The following is a 19,143-nucleotide window of genomic DNA, read 5'->3' on the forward strand; positions in this document are numbered from 1 at the left end:
AACCGAATCTGTAACTGTCATTTACATTCGGAAAAGCAATAAAGTTATTTCTCCTCTGCGTTAAGTATGGCACAATATATTAGTGCAAAAGTAAATGTCCAGTATAGACTTAAATTATTATACTACCTAAAAGTTTTAGAAGTCTGTATTTCAATTCGCACACATCATATTTAGAAGGAGCTCACTGAGTTTATTGGATAAGCCTGCATATTTCAGCTGTTGCTTATTGACTGTTATGCAGCTATTTCATCATGTTAACGTAGTCCATTTTGTTATAATATTTCCAAGACATGTGACATAGATTTATGGTTCCTAGCTGGATTTTTCTCTGTTTATTGTAGAAAAGCAGTCATCTTCTTGCATATTTACATACTGCGATTCTTCAAATAAAGAAACGTAAATAAAAAATATAACAAAAGTCTGCTCATTAAATTGTTCCATACAGTACTATTTTTGGTACCAATATAGGGCAATAACCTCAATTCCAACATTGGTTGTGGCCACCGAACTGTTTATGAACCTTCGTAGTATGTGGAACCATCAGCATTCGGATGGCAAAAAATTGGTTGTGGCAACGAATCTGCTTTCTGTGTGTATGCCAATGATCAGGGACCACTTCGTACCGAGTCCGCAGGGCGTGCTGATTAGCCACACCTCTCCGTTAAAAAGTCTTAAATAGCCGATAACACCGCTAATGTGGACAGCATTAATGAGAGGAACCCCACCACTGAGAAATTTTTCTGAGGCTCTACCCAGGATTTGATCCTAGCCGTTCATTTGGGTTAACCAAATGAACAGCTGAACGATCAGAGCGAAGACATTCCAAGTCGAAGCCTTATTAATTTGAACCGATTTCTATGAAATTCACCAGTAATATTAGAAGTAAGAAGCGAATTTTTTCTGCTAAATTTCGAGAGAATCGGCTAGAAAATGAGTACTTTTTTTGCAATATTTGTCAAAATCAGACGAACATATACATTGAAATTATATCTAAATCTGAACCGATTTCGACCAAAATTTATGGATATTGTGAAAGTCATCTAATAAAGCGTTGTACAAAATGTTGGGAAGATTGTACAATAAATGTATTGCAAAATTTTTTTGGAGTTTTCCAAAAATCCAAGTAAGGCTTCTATCACACGATATGTTTGTCTTATATATTGTCAAAGATATATATTGACTCAACTCAACTAAATTATATATAGATAAAGAATTTCAACTTCGCACATAGACTGCTTGGTGGCGTTTGTGAATAAAGATTAATGCGAATTATCTACCGCAAGAATAATTCTGCTCTCAAAGGCATGCAGTTTGCGTAGTTTGCATTTTCTAAATATGCATTATTTCCTTTCCCGTAAAGGCAACTATGGCGTGTATGTGTATCTTTCTTTTCTTTTTGTTATAAATTAGATTTTTTTTATTTTTAGGCAGAGTTGCTTGCTTTGAAGAAAAATAAGCTGCCAAATTTTGAGAGCACAACAATTTCTCCATTATTTCAATCCTCTTGATACATACATATCGTGTGATACGTACGAAAAATTTAGTATAAAAAATGGATTATCCAATAAGTTACCTGCATATTAATTTGTTAATTAATGAATTAGTTGCATACTAATATGCAACTCTTTCGATTAAAGCAAGCTCCTATTCCATCGAAAAGGCAAAAGTCGGGCCTAACCTATAAATACAAAGTGGGAGCTATATCTAATTCTGAACCAATTTTGATGGACCTCGGCGAATGTTTTCAGAAGGGTTATTAAAATCGCCGTATCAAATTTCGAGCAAAGCAAATATGTTAAAAACGCTATAACTACATCGGTTGAGAAATCTGACGAACATATATATGGGAGCTACATCTTAATCTGTGCGTTGTGCACAATTTTTGGCAAGATTGGTCAATAAGTGCGCTTGCAGTGGCTTAAGAAGTGATATACATAAATGGCAGCTATATCTAGATCTGAACCAATTTCTATGAAATTCATCAGTAATATTAGGAGTCATAAGAAAATCCTTCCTGCTAAATTTCGAGAGAAACTGTTAACAAATTAGCACTTTATTGCAATATTTCTCAAAATCGGACGAACATATATATGGGAGCTATATCTAAATCTGACCCGATTTCGAGCAAACTTTATAGATATTGTGGAAGTTGTCGAGGAAAGCATCGTACAAGGTTTTAGCAAGTTTGGTCAATAAATGCGCTTGCAGTGGTTCTAGGAATGAAAATCGAGCGATATACAACATATATGGCAGCTTAATCTAAATCTAAACCGATTTCTATGAAATTCACCAGTAATATTAGAAGTAAGAAGCGAATTTTTTCTGCTAAATTTCGAGAGAATCGGCTAGAAAATGAGTACTTTTTTTGCAATATTTGTCAAAATCAGACGAACATATACATTGAAATTATATCTAAATCTGAACCGATTTCGACCAAAATTTATGGATATTGTGAAAGTCATCTAATAAAGCGTTGTACAAAATGTTGGGAAGATTGTACAATAAATGTGCTTGAAGTGGCTCTAGGAGTGAAAATCGAGCGATATACATATACGAGAGCTATATCTAAATCTGAACCGATTTCTATGAAATTCACCAGAAATCCTTCCTGCCAAATTTCAAAAGAATCGATTAACAAATGACACATTTTATTGCATTATTACTGCAAAACGGACGAACATATAAATGGGAGCTATATCCAAATCTGAACCGATATTTTCCAATTTCAATAGGCTTTGTCTCTAGACCGAAAATGAAAATTGCTACCTGTAGTTTCTACACAAATTAACATGGACAGACGGACAGACAGACAGACGGACATAGCTAAACAGAATCAGAAAGTGATTCTGAGTCGATCGGTATACTTATCAATGGGTCTATCTCTCTTCCTTTTGGGTGTTACAAACAAATGCAAAAATGCAAATTTTGCCAATGAACATTCCACTAAGGAACAGGGGCAAAGTTCTCACATATCAATGAGTGCAGTGCGATTTAAGTTTTAAGCTCAATGATAAGGGGTCTTCTTTTTTACAGCCGAGCCCGAACGGCGTGCCGCAGTGCGACACCTCTTTGGAGAGCAGTTTTACATGGCATTGTACCTCACAAATGTTGCCAGCATTAGGAGGGGAAAACCAACGTTGAACATTTTTTCTGATGGTCTCACCAGGATTCGAACCCAGGCGTTCAGCGTCATAGGCGGACATGCTAACCTCTGCGCTACGGTGGCCTCCAACAAATGCACTAAGTTATAATGCCCTGTACCACAGTAGGGTGTAGGTGTAGGGTACAATGACGATATAATGGACATACACCGATAAAATGGAACGCGTTTTCATACGCATGCGTGTTACATAAAGTCCAATAACTTCGGTATTGTTTTTGAAACATCCTGCACGAATTATTAACCCAGTAGCTCGACATGAAAAAATTGTGGTAAGTGTTGGTGAAATACTGTAACTGAATAGTGAATAAGGACCATGAAATTGAACATGGGAGGCATCAACACAGAAGTTTTCAAAGTCTTTAGACTTCAATGATGTAATTGTAGTATTCGGAACTCCGTATGCAACAGACTGACAAATATTCGACCACTCTCTCACCCAAAAAAAAAAAACAATTCAATAACTCTCTCGGTCAGAATACGTGGTAGGCAATGTGAGCCAAGCTTTAGTACTCTATCGATATGTCTAAAGTGTGGCTTTGAAGTCGATGAATACATGGTATCATACCCCATTTCTAGATGTAAAAAGTAGTTCGGAGTAGTTGGAGGAAGGTATAGCATTCCCTTGACAAAAAACCGTAATTACCTTTCAGCATCTTTACATTTCTCATATTCCCAGATCTAGTCAGCGTAGCACATAATGGAGCGAGAACAAGCTTTAAATATCCTCATCATATTTTCCTTCGAAATTCCAGGATGATTAAAGTACTTGCCCCAAGAAAAATTTATAGCCAATCTTTAAGCCAGAAAGCTTCTTGTGAATATGTTTCATAAACGAGAGATTGAATGATAGTATGATACCTCAAGGTAGACATAACTGTTAACAATTTCTATGACCTCACCACCAAACAAAACAAAAAACCTACACATTTTTTTGGTTTACAAATTTTTATTTTGACGAAACAAAAATTTTAAATTATTACATTACATGAGATAACTTTAGAGTTAATTTTCGTTTAATCATTATATCGAACAGGGGCCAAATTACCGCATACGTGATCGAGTACGCTTTTGTAACCAATGAGATTTCGTACTTAATGCATTACCGCATTCGAAAGCTGTCGCATCGAAATTTTTCAAATGGTTACCAATTATTTTTTACCTCAGAGTTGATTTGAACATATGTTTGTGGCAAAACAAAACAACACAAATGGCAATTACCATCTTCCCGCCTTTTGAATAAAATGTGCATTTGTTGAAGTTTTTGGAAACAAACGTGAATAAATAATTAAAAAATTTGGATACATTTCGTTTGATGTGTTTGCCGTTCTCTGATTCTGAAGAGGACAATAACATTGGCTTGTTCCTAGAGAAATTATTGAGAAAAGTGATCCAATGTTATTGCCGAACAATGCGTAAACAATCTAAATAAACAAATTTATATTATAGTAACAAATGCGTGTTATTTAAATTTACATGGCAATTGACACAAAGTGTTACGAATTCAAACTATCACATTTGTTTGTATGAAAATGGTTTGTATTGATTAAAATTGCAGAAATGTGTGAAAGTAATCTAAATTTCAAGATCCATTTACTTTTGCTCGATATGACCACATTTTGTTTAGACTTTTGCTCTGAGTTGGTAGAAACAAGAGTTGCAAGCTACACGAAAGTAATCTGCCGGTATTTTGGTCCATTCCCTTACAATGGGTTTCTTAAGCGCATCCATGCTTGGATCTTGGACCGAAATGTTTGCGTGCCCACGACTCCATAGCATCTTCCAAAATGTTTTTCCGATAATAAGTCGCATTTACTTTGACTGATTTGAGCTAAACTTCAAAAGGCTCATGTCTACCGCTGTACCACCAAAGCTGCAATTGGTTATTTCTTACATTCCCCAAGATTTGGCATCATGGTGTTGTTGGTGGCTTATAGGAATTTAACTGGTGGGACTACTCCTCCCATCGTCTTTTAGATGTTGCCTTCCCTTGGCTAAAATTTGACAATGTATTTTTGTCAAATTCGGATTGTCATGAATTGAGCCATTTCATCCTTTTCCGCCCATTTATTTTGTGTAAATTAGCCCTAAACACGAAAAAAGTGTCTATTTCCTTTTTTCATATTATAATACACTAAAATACTTTTAACTTTTGTTTTGAATATTCTATTCGATTGTTCCTGAGCTGACGAGTGGATTTCGAACAGCTGACACTCGATTATGCACTCGTGAACGAATGCCATAATCTCAAATTTCGATAGTGCTTATTCGATAACGAATGCGGCAATGCCAAAACAAAAATGTTCGAAGAATTTTACTCGTTCACGTATGCAGTAATTCGGCCGCTGATTAAAAAGTTTCGCCTTAAAGTGAAAGCGAGCTAAGCGCCGATAGCGCCGATTATTATATACCATCCACCATTGAACGCATTTTTCAAGTTCTTTTTATATGCAGAAACTAAAATGGATCAAGCAACAAACTCCATGGATTTTTATATCCACCAGCATAGGAAAGGAGGTATATTCATTTAGTCATTCCGTTTGCAACACATCGAAATATCCATTTCCGAACCTGCAAAGAATTCTGAATCGTCGTAATATTCTAAGATGATTTAACGATGTATTTGTGAATGGCCGTCTGTTGTCGTCACGCTACAGCCTTCAAAAATTGAGATATTAAGCTAGTTTGGCACAGATCCGTATTTTGTCTATACGCAGGTCAAGTTCTTAAACGAGCAAAATCGTATCATATTTAGATATAACTGCCATATGGACCGATCTTCCGGTTTAGGGTCATAAGCCCAGAAAGCCGCATGTATTATCTGATTTCGTTGTATTATTAACCGTGAGTTGTACTAAGGCCCCGACATCCGAACCGAGTTAAGGGCGCGTTTATTACCCGATTTTATTGAAATTTAGAACATTGACATCCGCAACCAGTTTGGTCCAGATCGAACTATATTAAGATATAGCTGCCATATGAAGCGATCGGTCAATTAAGGGTCTTAAACCCATAAAAGCCCAGTTTGTGACCCCATTTCGCCTAAATTTGGTCTATAGGCCTCTCGTTGTCCGACCTGAACATTTTCCAGATCGTATTATAGACCGAACAGAAATGCAACTCGGCACACAAATTCCACAAAAGCAACACGGAAAAATTTAAAAAATTTCAACTTTGACGCTTGCAAACGAGCGTCATTTTGTGTTGCCACGGGTGAAGTAGTGTTTTTGTGTGTCAAAATAAAATTTTAACTTTCGCGAGTTGCTTTTTTAACATTTGCTTGCAGAGTTGCATTTTTTAACGTGACGCTTCTCAACGCCTTTTATTGGGCCGAACAGATTTATTGCCATAGCTTGTTATGAAAGAAAAATGTACGGCCTTATTTTCAAAACGTAATGAAGCCTTAAAATACCCAACAGTCGAAACGTCTATCATAACAATGTCTTCAAAGACTTCTTTAAGACAATTTGAATTTGTCACCGATATGGCATATCTGCTGAGATGTCTTACGTATTGTCTTTTATAAAATTTGATTGTTGACGGATTCACTAACCGTGTCCAAGAGCAAGTCAGCACAATTTTTTATTATTGAGAAATTTAATTTTTTTTAAATTATTTCTTCAAAAACGATGATTTTTAGAGCTCTCAAACAGACCTGTCACTTGAATGTTTTTTGCGAAAATTATATGAACGATTTGTATGGGCTGTCGGCTATATGTCTTCAACGATTAAACATGCCCATGCATCCTACTTTTCAGACGTCATGACGACGCGGCCTGCTGGGTAGGTTTACTTGACAGTTCTATAAAAGAAAACTGTCAAAAAAAACCTGTTTCAAATCTACGTTAAGTTTTGTGAATAAGGCCGTTAACTTTTTATTTACATGTGAACAATTGTGAATATTATTTAATTTATAAATAAAATCTCTCTTAAATGTTACTAATAAACGATAACATACAGTGTAAGTGTATTGTATGTACACTGTATGTTATCGTTTATTAGTAACATTTAAGAGAGATTTTATGCTATAAGATAATTTTATAAATTAATATTCAATTTATATTTTGATTAGTAGTGGAGACCATAAACCTCCAAGGGTTGGTATTCTATTCGGTTTTTGACGTGAACAACTGTCAAACTCCATATAAAAACACGCTTTTACGTGCTAAGTTCGGCCGGGCCGAATCTTATGTGCTCTCCACCATAGATCGCATTTGTTGAGTTCTTTTCTTTTTCGGCAAACAAAGGATAAAAGAAAAGAATTGATTTAATATTGGAGCTATATCAAGTTATGGTCCGATTCGGAGCATAATTGAATGTTGGAGACCATAGTAGTAGTAGAAGTCATTGTGTCAAATTTCAGCCAATTCGAATAAGAATTGCGACCTTTAGGGGCTCAAGAAGTAAAATAGAGAGATCGGTTTTTATGGGAGCTTTATCAGGCTATAGACCGATTCGGTCCATATCTAACACGTATATTGAAGGTCATAGGAGAAGCCGTTGTACAAAATTTCAGCCAAATCGGATAATAATTACCCCCTCTGGAGGCTCAAGGAGTCAAGATACCAGATTGGTTTATATAACAGCTATATCAGGTCATGGATCGATTTAAACCATATTTGACACTGTTGTCGGATAAGAATTGCGCTATCTAGTGGCTCAATAAGTCAAGATTCAAGATCGGTTTATATGGCAGCTATATCAGGTTATGAACCGATTTCAAGCATACTTAGCACAGTTGTTGAAAGTCGTAACAAAACACGTCGTGCAAAATTTCAGCCAAATCAGAAAGGAATTGCGCCCTCTAGACGCTCAAGAAGTCAAGACCCCAGATCGGTTCACATGACAGCTATATTAGGTTATGGACTTATTTCAACCATACTCAGCACAGTTGTTGGAAGTCGTAATAAAACACCTCATGTAAAGTCTCAGCCAAAGAATTGTGTCCTCTAGCGGCTCAAGAAGTTAAGATCCAAGATCGGTTATATGACAGCTATATGAAAACATGGACAGATTTGGGCCATTTACAATCCCAATCGACCTACATTAATATCAAGTATTTGTGCAAAATTGCAAGCTTCTAAAATGTTTAGCATTCAATTAATTTATGGTCCGAATCGGATAACAACTTCATATAGCTCCAATAGCATTATAGTTCTTATTCATTATTCTTTGTTTGCCTAAAAAGAGATACCGAGATAAGAGAACTCGACAAATACTATCCATAGTGGAGGATATATAAGATACGGTCCGGCCGAACTTAGCACGCTCTTTCCTGTTTTTAATTATATATGTATGCATATATATATATATATATATATATATATATATATATATATATATATATATATATATATATATATATATATATATATATATATATATATATATATATATATATATATATATTGGGTTGCCCAAAAAGTAATTGCTGATTTTTCATATAGTCGGCGTTTTTAAGCAAATTTTAAGCATTAATCGAATTGGATCGTCATGTAACTGAGCGTGAGATAGGAGAGAAGTTAAATATACCAAAATCAACCGTTAATTATCACATAAATAGTCTTGGACTGGTTAAAAAGCTTGATATTTGGGTACAACATGTATTGAAAGAAATTCATTTAACAAACCGAATCAACGCTTGTGCACCTTATGCACCTTAAACGCAATGAATTCAATCCGTTTTTAAAACGAATCATAACTGGAGATGAAAAGTGGATTGTTTACAACAACGTTAGTCGAAAACGATCATGGTCCAAGCATGGTGAACCAGCTCAAACCACTTCAAAGGCAGAAGGTTATGCTGTCTGTTTGGTGCGATTAGAAGGGTGTGGTATATTTTGAGCTGCTTCCAAGGAACCAAAGGATTAATTCCGATGTTTACTGTCAACAATTGGACAAATTGAATACAGCCATCAAGGAGAAGCGACAATTGGTCGCTCGTAAAGGTGTCATATTCCACCAAGACAACGCTAGACCGCACACATCTTTGGTCACTCGCCAAAAACTGAGTGAGCTTGGTTGGGAACTTTTGATGCATCCACCATATAGCCTTGACCTTGCACCATCAGACTACCATTTATTTCGATCTTTGCAGAACTCCTTAAATGGTAAAACTTTCGGCAATGATGAGGCTATAAAATCGCACTTGGTTCAGTTTTTTGCAGATAAAGGCCAGAAGTTCTATGAGCGTGGAATACAAAATTTGCCAGGAAGAGGGCAAAAGGTTATCGAAAAAAAAAAAAAAAAAAATATATATATATATATATATATATATATATATATATATATATATATATATATATATATATATATATATATATATATATATATATATATATATATATATATATTGTACATGACCTCAAGCCAAACGTAATTATAATCGAAGAAGGTCAACAATACACAATACAAATTTGTTTTATCAAACCGAAGTCGTAACTACAAGCTTGGACTAGTATTGCAATTATTTTGCCCTTATGACTCCCGGTATTGCTATTGAATTAAATAGAAATCGGTTCAGATGTAGATGTAGCTCCCATATATATATTCATCCCAATTTGAATAATAATCAATAATTTAGTAAGTTGTTAACCGGATCTTCACAAAATTAGGCACGATGAATTTTGAATGATGAATTTCATAGAAATTTGTTTAATTTAAGATATACATCCCATATAAATGCATCCCCCGATTTTCACTTTAAAGGTTTTTCCTAAACCATTTATCAATCGATCTTCTCAAAAATTTGCACAACGATTTACTCTATGGCTCTTACAATATGTACGGATTTTGATCGAAATTCTACATATCAAATTTCAGCAATTTTTAAATTCGACGACTTTGCCTGCATATTCAATGTGGTGTAGGGACAGCTGTAGCAGAAATGAGTCAAATCAGGGAGATCAGTTTATATGGGTGCTGTGTCAAGCTATAGATCGATTCAGACCATATTAAACACGAATGTTTAAAGTCATGAGAAAATCCGTTGTACGAAATTTCTGCCAAATCTAATGAGAATTGCGCCCTCTAGAGGCTTAAGAAGTCAAAATCTCAGATCGGTTTATATGGCAGCTATATCAGGTTATGTACCAATTTGAATCGTACTTAGCACAGTTGTTGGAAATAATACCAAAACACCACGTGCAAAATTGCAGCCAAATCGGATAAGAATTGCGTCCTCTAAAAGGTGAAGATGTCCAGATTCCAGATCGGTTTATATGGCAGCTATATCAAAACATAGACCGATATGAACCATACCAACCACAGTTGTGGGAAATGATGCCAAAACACTACGTGCAAAATTTCAGTCAAATCGGACGGGAATTGCGCCCTCTGGAGGCTCAAATAGTCAAATACAAGATCGGCTTATATGGCAGCTATATTAAAACATTGACCGATTTGGCCCTTATACAATCCCAACCGACCTACACTAATAAAAAGTATTTGCGCAAAACTTCAAGCGCCTAGCTTTACTTCTTCGAAAGTTTGCGTGCTTTCGACAGACAGACGGACATGGCTAGATCGACTTAAAATGACATGACGATCAAGAATATATATGTATACCTTATGGGGTCTCAGACGCATATTTCGAGGTGTTACAAACAGAATGACAAAATTAGTATACCCCCATCCTATGGTGGGGGGTATAAAAATAATTATACTTCATTGTCAACATTTGTTCTTTTTTGGTTTTGGAATTCTATGATGATAAAATGCAAAACGAAAATCATATTTTGCCACGCCACCGCTTCTTATTCTGACAGGCACAATTCGTTGCACGCAGGGTTTTAATAGCTGGTAAAAATGGCAAAAACAGAACAACAGACCAAAATTTGCCAGATTTAATAGAAAACGCCTTGCAAAGGCCCGAAAGCATTTGTACGAATTGAAAAAAGCTAAAGTATGTCCTTAATTTAATAATCGTTTATATATTTTTAATTTTCTGACGTATTTTGCAATATTTTGAAGGAAAATGTTATCAGCTGTTTATTTTCCTATGTGTCTGCAATGGATTCGCAAAATGTACCAACAGCGACAGCGATGAATTTGGAGTGTTGTTAAATAAATTTAAATCAAATACTATGTAAAAAGGGCTTAAAAATGGATTATAAAGATGTGATTTAATTCTATAGAAATGCAGCAATGCACTATATAGAACAATTTTAAAAAATAATTATAATGCAATCAGTGCATTTATTCTGAATTCTCAGAGACAAGTCTGACCGATTTTAATTTTTTTGCGATTTTCGATTACCGGAACAGGCCTGTACTAATTCATTATATAACAAATGTCAACAAAAGGTATGTTCGCGTAATTTTCCAGTCAAAATTAGCAGGAAAGTAAGAATAGCCTTTACCATTTAATAGAATTGCTTCAAATTTCCGCTGAAAAAAACCTCCAGTAAAATTGGCAAGCTCTCAATTATCAAATTCTCAAAACTAAGCTTGCTCTCACCCACTGTCCGGCTCTCTTCTGCTAGAAAATAGTCAGTAACACTTTGTGCAAAATTGCACAAATTTTTGAGTACACAAACACACTTAAAGATACCCAACAAAGACAACGACTATGGAATGAAGTTGCTTGTGACCCAGTTCGAGAGCAATTAATTAAAGCCAAATTTGTATTGGCGCAGCGACATGTCGCTTCTTTTTTACTCATAGACTCAGCACCACTTCTACGGAATGTGTTCACATATTCTTCGCCACATTTTTTTTATGCTCCGTTTTGACAGATGTTCGGGCGAAAAGACGAACTCAGTATCAGGCTTACAAAAAAATATTTGGTATTTTATCATAGCAAAACAATAAATTGCCCGATTTTTTAAAGAAGTTATTTCGCCTTCCGCGCTATCTGACACTATTTCCAAATTATAAGGCGCCTGCACATTTTTTACCACTTAAAAAAATTCTATGTAAATAAGAAAATGTGATTTTTTCAACAAAAAAAAATTTTTTGAGAATTTTTTTGAAAAAATTGTTCGACAAAGCAATTTTAGCCTTGGTTTTTGAAAACTTTTTTGTCTGCAACGCTTTCTGACAACAACAAAAAAATTTAAATTTACAAATTTGCCTGGCAACTGATCATGCCATGCGGTCAATTGAGTAAAGTTTTTTCACAGATGTGATTCTATTGCTTTATCTGATATTCAAGATCTAAGCAACAAAATAGTGGCCAAAAATAATGAGCGCGTTGAGCTTTGTTTTTGAGCGATACATAACAAAATTCACATCTGCAAACAAATTTCAAAAAGTAACGCGCATAAGATAAACACTTTTTAACTTTGAATCCTAAAAACACTACTTCACGTATGGCAGCACATAATAACGACCCATTTATATTGTCAAAGTTGAAAATTCTTTAACTTTTGCGCGTTTGTTTGCAGATTTCCATTTTCAACGCAACGCTCAACTCATTCTGTGTTGGCCGTAAAATTAATATGACCCTTAAGGCCTAAACAGAATGAGCGCGTTGAGAGGCATCGCGTTGAAAAATGCAACTCTGCAAAAAATTTCAAAAATCAACTCGCAAAAATTAACAATTTTTTGACGACTTAAACTTTATTTCACATGTGGCAACACAGAATGACGCTCGCTTTCGGGCGTCAAAGTTGAACATTTTTTAACTTTTCAGCATTTATTTTGTGTGCAGAGTTTCATTTTTGCAGCGCGACGCTCAAAAACATAGTTCAACGCGCTCATTCTGTTTTGCCCGTTAAACTACCGTACCAATCAAGGTTGTTTTATTTGGGTATATATTTTTGTTGTTGAGAAGGTAACCCAACCCTGGCGCACAGTGGGATATAAAACATATAGTGGAAATAAACTGGACAGATATCTTCTTCAGATATTTTCAAGAAATTTTAAATGGTTGTAGCTGAAGTTTGAACCACAATTCTATGCAATATTTCAGGGCCTTAGAAGTCCAATTGCTGCGCGTGTCCCCGATATTCGACTAACAAATATCTTCGCAGAGGCCATATCTTGTGTTTTTCGGAGACATTTCTGATCAGATATTTAATTTTTTAACAGCCGCGATATTTTTGCAGCAATATAGGTCAAGGTCAAATCCTTTGTAAAGCCGCGATATTTTTGCTGCAATATAGGTCAAGGTCTGATCCTTCAGTCAAAAGTTATTGGAGTTACGAATAATTTTTTCAAAATCGAAAATTGGCAAAATTCTTCTGTTTCTGTGAAATTGATAAAGATAACTCAAACTTTCTTTGAAAATTGTGGTCGCTACTAGGTGCAGGATCTGACTTATCGGCGGTGACATTTGATTAAAGTCAAAGCTGAATTTTATACTACTTGTGAACACACTATTTATAGGCCGATCCTAATATTTCAAAGTCTTTAAAGTGTCGTTGTCTTTGCGAATATCTTAGTTTTATAGTGAAGTTTTCGGCGAATCCCCTCCAGTATTTTGATGAAATTTTTTCTTTTGCTCTAATTTTAATTTGCTCTCAAACTAGTTTTATGATTTCAGGAGGTTATTGTTGTGTCGGTCAATTGGTTTTAAATGACTTTTATTTCCATAAACATATTGAAAAAATTTTGCAACTATAAATGTTAAATATTTCCAAAAAATAAATTTTGATCAATTTTTACGACCAGCTCTTAACTGATGCCGTTAATATCTCCTCCAAACTTTATTGAAATCGATCGAAAATATGCTTTTGATGGAAAAGATGTGCGGTAAAAATTATATTCAATTATTGCCGTGTGTGGTAGAACTAGAAATCAGAAGTACGAAGAAATTTCCACGTCCAATAATTTTTACTCGGTAGATGAAATCAATAAATAATTGATGTCAAATGACCTAGCGAGAACCGTAAGTGTAATATAAAATAGGCTCTCATAGATAAAAGTTTTCCGACTGATATGATTTTAACACATTTCCTTACTTAAGGTGGGTATTCAGATCTTCTCATTGTAATCTTTTTATTGTTAAAAAATTCCCATTATATAAGGTTATGTTTTGGGGGAAATTGATTTGTCGAAAATCGGCAATTTTTTACATCCAAAAATAGCCAACAAAAATTTTCTCAAAATTCTTAGGAGTTAGATTTCTGGAATTCATTTTTTCATTTGATGGTTTCTATATTAAAAAAATAAATTTATGGCGATAACCCAGCAGATGCTACTTTATGTCAATGCAAATAAATCCACCTTTCTTTGCTAAATGGTTATAAAATTCATTGCAAGTTCATTGTGGCGTAGGAAATATAAAGAAGATCTTTTTTTTCCAAAATTTTTACAAATTTTCTTAAAAAAAATTGTTGTTAAAAAAGTTTAAAAAAATTACTACGTCAATATAAATGCTTTAAATTATGAATATATGAAATTTCATCCAAATTGGGCAAGGAAATCGAGAGTCAAGCGTAATGGGTTAAAATTTTTTCTTTAAAAATATTTATTGAAAATTGTCTATGGAAATAATGTTGGGAAAATGTTTTCGAGTAAAAAGATGCTATTGAAATTTATCGAAATATTTCTTTTAGAAAAAATAATTTTGGGGATGCCCGGGCCTGAGCACATTTTGCTCATATTTCATTGAAATTTTGCCTTTAGAGAAAATGTCTTTCAATTTTGTGATTTTTCATTTCTTTTTTGTTTCTACTTGGGACAGAAAAGCATAATAAAAACAATCTCGAAATTAAAAAAAAAAACTTAAAAAATGTTTAAGCAAAATGCAGTGTCGGAAAATGCATTGAGCAGGCACAAAAAATTTTATTAAAATTTTGAGCACAAGTTTGTCTTTAGAAAAATTTTCACTGAAATATAGTCTTTAGAAAAAATTTAGTATTTAGAAAAGCTCTTATAGAAATGTTGCCTTTAGGAAAAATTTTAATGAAATTTTGTCGTTAAAAAAAATAATTTCGTGGGAGATCCGATCAGGGCTTAAGAGAATGTTACGCTGAATTATTGAAATTTTGTCGTTAGGAAAATTTGTAAAATTTTTTTTTTTAAATATTATGCTAAAGTTTTGTCTTTAGGAAAAATTTTATTAAAATTTGTTTAGAAAAAATTTTATTAAAATTTGTTTAGAAAAAATTTTACTAAAACTTTTTGCTTAAGAAAAATAATTTTGTGGTGGTCCTGGTTTGATCAAAAGTTTGTCTCTATAAAATATTATATATATGAAATTTTGCCATTTAAAAAGTTTTACTAAAATTTTGTGTTTAGAACAAATTTAATATAATTTTTTTTTCTATGGACAAAATCATATTTTGGGTGGGGGACGGTCTCGAGACCCTCCCCCCCCCCTGGCTACGTCCCTGGTGGTACCTATATCCGAATATGGATCTATCTAGACCATACTCAGCAAGAATTACGATGGGCGTAATACAACTCATTGTGCTAAATTTCAGCCCAACTAGCTGATAAATGCGAGTTTAATAGGACTAACACTTTAAATCGGGAGATCGGTCTATATCAAGATATAGCCATTATCTGCCTATGGACAACACAAAAAATCTCGTTTCAGCTCAATATCTTCATTTATAAAGACTGCAGCGTGATTACAAAAGACAGACGGACGGAGATGGCTATATCGTCTTGGTTTGTTTTCCCAAGATCTAGAAAATATACAATTTATATTTATAACGGAATGGCATAATAAATAATACCCCGTTTTTTGGACTTTGATTCAATTTGAATAAAATCTATATCTTAGCATACATCTTAAAAATATCACTTGTAGGATGGCCCTACGTAAATTGAACGTTTAAAGTCTTTATTAAGTGTAGTACTATCCACTTAGGGCTGTACTATGTTCGTTTTCCACCGTTCAAAACCCATGGTTTTCGCGATTACTTTGATGAAAAACTACACAAACAACAATGATCAAATTACACTTTATTAAAATTTTACCATAAGTTATGAGGGAATGCTTTGAATGAACTCAGCAATTTTTTTTTTGCTTTACCTAAAAAAAGTAATCGGCGAAACAAGGGGATAAAGTACCAGAAAATTTTTTAAGGAAAAATATATATTTCTCTTCCGACTGTGTGACATTGTACATAAGCTGATCACATACCGCTATCTTCATAACTGTAACCTGAACAAATGTATTTAACTTGAGATTATATTTTTAGGAGTTTTTATTTTATAAAGTTTGGACTATTATATTTTATTAAGCCAAACAATATATTCATTTTATTTAGATTCAGTGTAAACACGTTGACAGTTAAAGAATTGTTAAATCGAAAACACACTTCATTCCTAATGAAATTTAAAATTTCCATCAAATTAGCAACCCTGCACGGCCTTACTTAAATCGCTCACAGTTTAAAAGCCCCTAGTTGCCATTTGCAGTAACACACAAACTGCGATAACACAACTAGAATGCTAGCACACACAAAACAATCGGCAATAAGAGAAATGGGGTAAAACATAAAGTACGCCAAAGCGAAGAACTACAAAAACAAACGTGTGTGTGCCAGAGAAACAGCTCGAGCACATATGTGTGTAAGGCGATTACTTAAAGAAAATATAATTCATATCTACCCTACACTCATCAGCTGCTCTTACCTGTATCTTCGCATTCATTTGCTATAGAGCGCCAAGCTGCATCGACCGCATGTTTCATTTGATACACTTTTGATTTGGAATCATAAAGGCAGGGATGCCATTTAATGGCATCACATAAACGGGCGCTTGCCTGTATATTTTGCTGTTCATTTACTTGCATGTTGACACAAAGTCTTTGAGAGGTTTACTCTGCTGCTAGTCTTTGGATATGTGGTAACCGTAACGATGATAACCAAACACCAACAAAAGTGTAGGGTTCGTTCGCGTTTAACGAGACCGCAACACTGCTTCACACTCACAGTTGCATAGGCACAATATTCACTCACTCGCGCTGAGTTGTTGTTAGTGTTATGGGAGAAAGATGGTATTTTTAAAAGCTAAAACAAATTCTCATCGCGATCGCTCAAAAATGGTAAAAGAAAAACACACACTACGCTTAAATTGTTGAACAATTCGGATTGCAAAAAAATATCGACTGCTCTCCAAGTATATACTGACACATTTGACAGCAAAATGTCAATTAATGACATAATGTTGCCATATTACTTTTTGTGTTGCCACTTTATATCTTGAAGACATAAAGAAGAAGCATAAAATGTGATAATACCATATCGATTTAGGAAATTATTTTAGAAAATATTTTGTTTAGCGATTTACACCACATTTTTATTACATTAATGTACAATAGATGTCACCAAACTCTAGCAATTTAAGAAAAAAATGTGCCGTTTTTGGGCATACATAATTGTAAAATATTTTCTAACAATTATAAAAGTCCACCATCTTATCTTTACATTTCAATAGGAAGTTCCCTTATTATTTATGAATATTATGTCCATATCCGCCTATGACGCTGAAGGTCTGGGTTCGAATTCTGGCGAGAACATCAGAAAAATGTTCTCAGCGGTAGTTATTTCCTTCTTATAACGGCTGGTACTGTGTTCGTTTTCACCGTCGAAAACCCATTTTTTCGCCATTACTCTTTTTAAAACTGCTCAGTTATCAATGATAAAAGAACAATTTAATTAAATATTTACCATTAGTAATGAAGGAATGTACTAATAAATGAAATTACCAAGTTTTTTTTGCTTTAAAATCTATTAGTTTTGTGTTTGAAAATATTAAAATCTCATCTAAAAAAGTAATCACAGAAAAATATCGCGAAATATATAGTTGGCCATGTCTAGACTCGGCTATACAAAATAGGGCCCCTTATCATTGATATGTGAGAATTTTGCCCCTGTTCCTTAATGGAATGTTCATGGGCAAACTTGTATTTACAATTGCTTAAAACAAACATAGTAATGTACTGCCATTAATATCCAAAAACGATTAAAGCAACCTACGAGAACGTAAAAGAACATCTGATACCTTATTACCGTCAAATCTAGCCAGCTGTTCGTTGGAATTATTTAGTAATGCCGTTTGCTTCATTGTTCATTCAAGTCGTCGTTTCCATTGTACAGAACAGCAAATGAATTAAGTGATAATTTTTTTTGGTTTTCGCATATGAATATGATTTTACTTGACAAAATTTTAAAGAGTGCACATCTGAAGTTTTGGGTTCTTATTTTTAATCGAATTCTCATTTTGTTTTGTTTTATAATTATATAACAAAAATTATACAAGAATATTTTAACTATAAAGTAACCGTGATTGGTTCAACTGATTCCATAACTGGGCCAAAAAAGGCCTCGTAAAAGTTACATAAGCATCAACTTTAATTTGTGGTAGCCCATATGTTATGCAATAGAATATTTAAAATGAGAAAGAAAAAAATAATAAAACCAAACCTATGTATATATTTTTTTATTAAGAAATTGAAATAAATTCTTCAAAAGTTTTAGAGATTTTTTTTACTTTTACACATTATGTTCGCCCAGCGTCACTACTGGTATAGCTATTATAGTGGCAACACTTGAAACTATTGCCGGTATAATTTTTGCTTGTTTTATTGGTTCGTTTTTCTTAATTTATTTAAGAAAGAATATCTAAAATAGGGAAAACAGTAAGTGCAGATAAAGAAACGTGTTTTGGTATGGAAATAAAAATATTTACTTGCTGTTAAATTCCGCTCGCGGAACAATTAAAAATTTCAGCGGCTATTCCGAAGGCAAAATTGAACACAACCCTAATCTATGAACGCAATTTCTTTGTTCAAATGCAAATTTGGCCACGAACATTCTATTGGGAAGGCAAACTTCTCATATATCAATGAGTTCTGTCCGAGTGCTACACCTCTTTGGGAAGAAGTTTTTATTTGCCATAGTACCTCACAAATGTCGCCAGCATAAAGCAGAGCTGGCAAACTATCGACAATCGCAGCATTCGATAGTTTTAATAATAAATATCGATAGTATCGATACTATCGTTTATTTCCCATCACCTTTATTGCAAACAAAAATGAGAAGGTAAAATCTGGAGGTCGATCTCATATAGAAGCAATATCA

At 34.0% G+C, this 19,143-nt stretch overlaps 1 protein-coding gene across 1 annotated transcript in view; it reads right to left on the minus strand.

The window, feature by feature from the left end:
• The window catches only part of LOC106085593 (uncharacterized), a 29,404-nt gene extending 12,216 nt beyond the window's left edge, over positions 1–17,188 (minus strand). Inside the window, exon 1 of the mRNA XM_059360681.1 lies at positions 16,694–17,188. Within this exon, the coding sequence (XP_059216664.1) occupies positions 16,694–16,853 (160 nt within the window). The 5' untranslated portion in view covers positions 16,854–17,188. The remainder of the gene's footprint in view (positions 1–16,693) is intronic.
• Between the last annotated feature and the right edge of the window lie 1,955 nt (positions 17,189–19,143).

This window comes from Stomoxys calcitrans, chromosome 1 (assembly GCF_963082655.1).
Source record: "Stomoxys calcitrans chromosome 1, idStoCalc2.1, whole genome shotgun sequence".
Taxonomy (NCBI): domain Eukaryota; kingdom Metazoa; phylum Arthropoda; class Insecta; order Diptera; family Muscidae; genus Stomoxys; species Stomoxys calcitrans.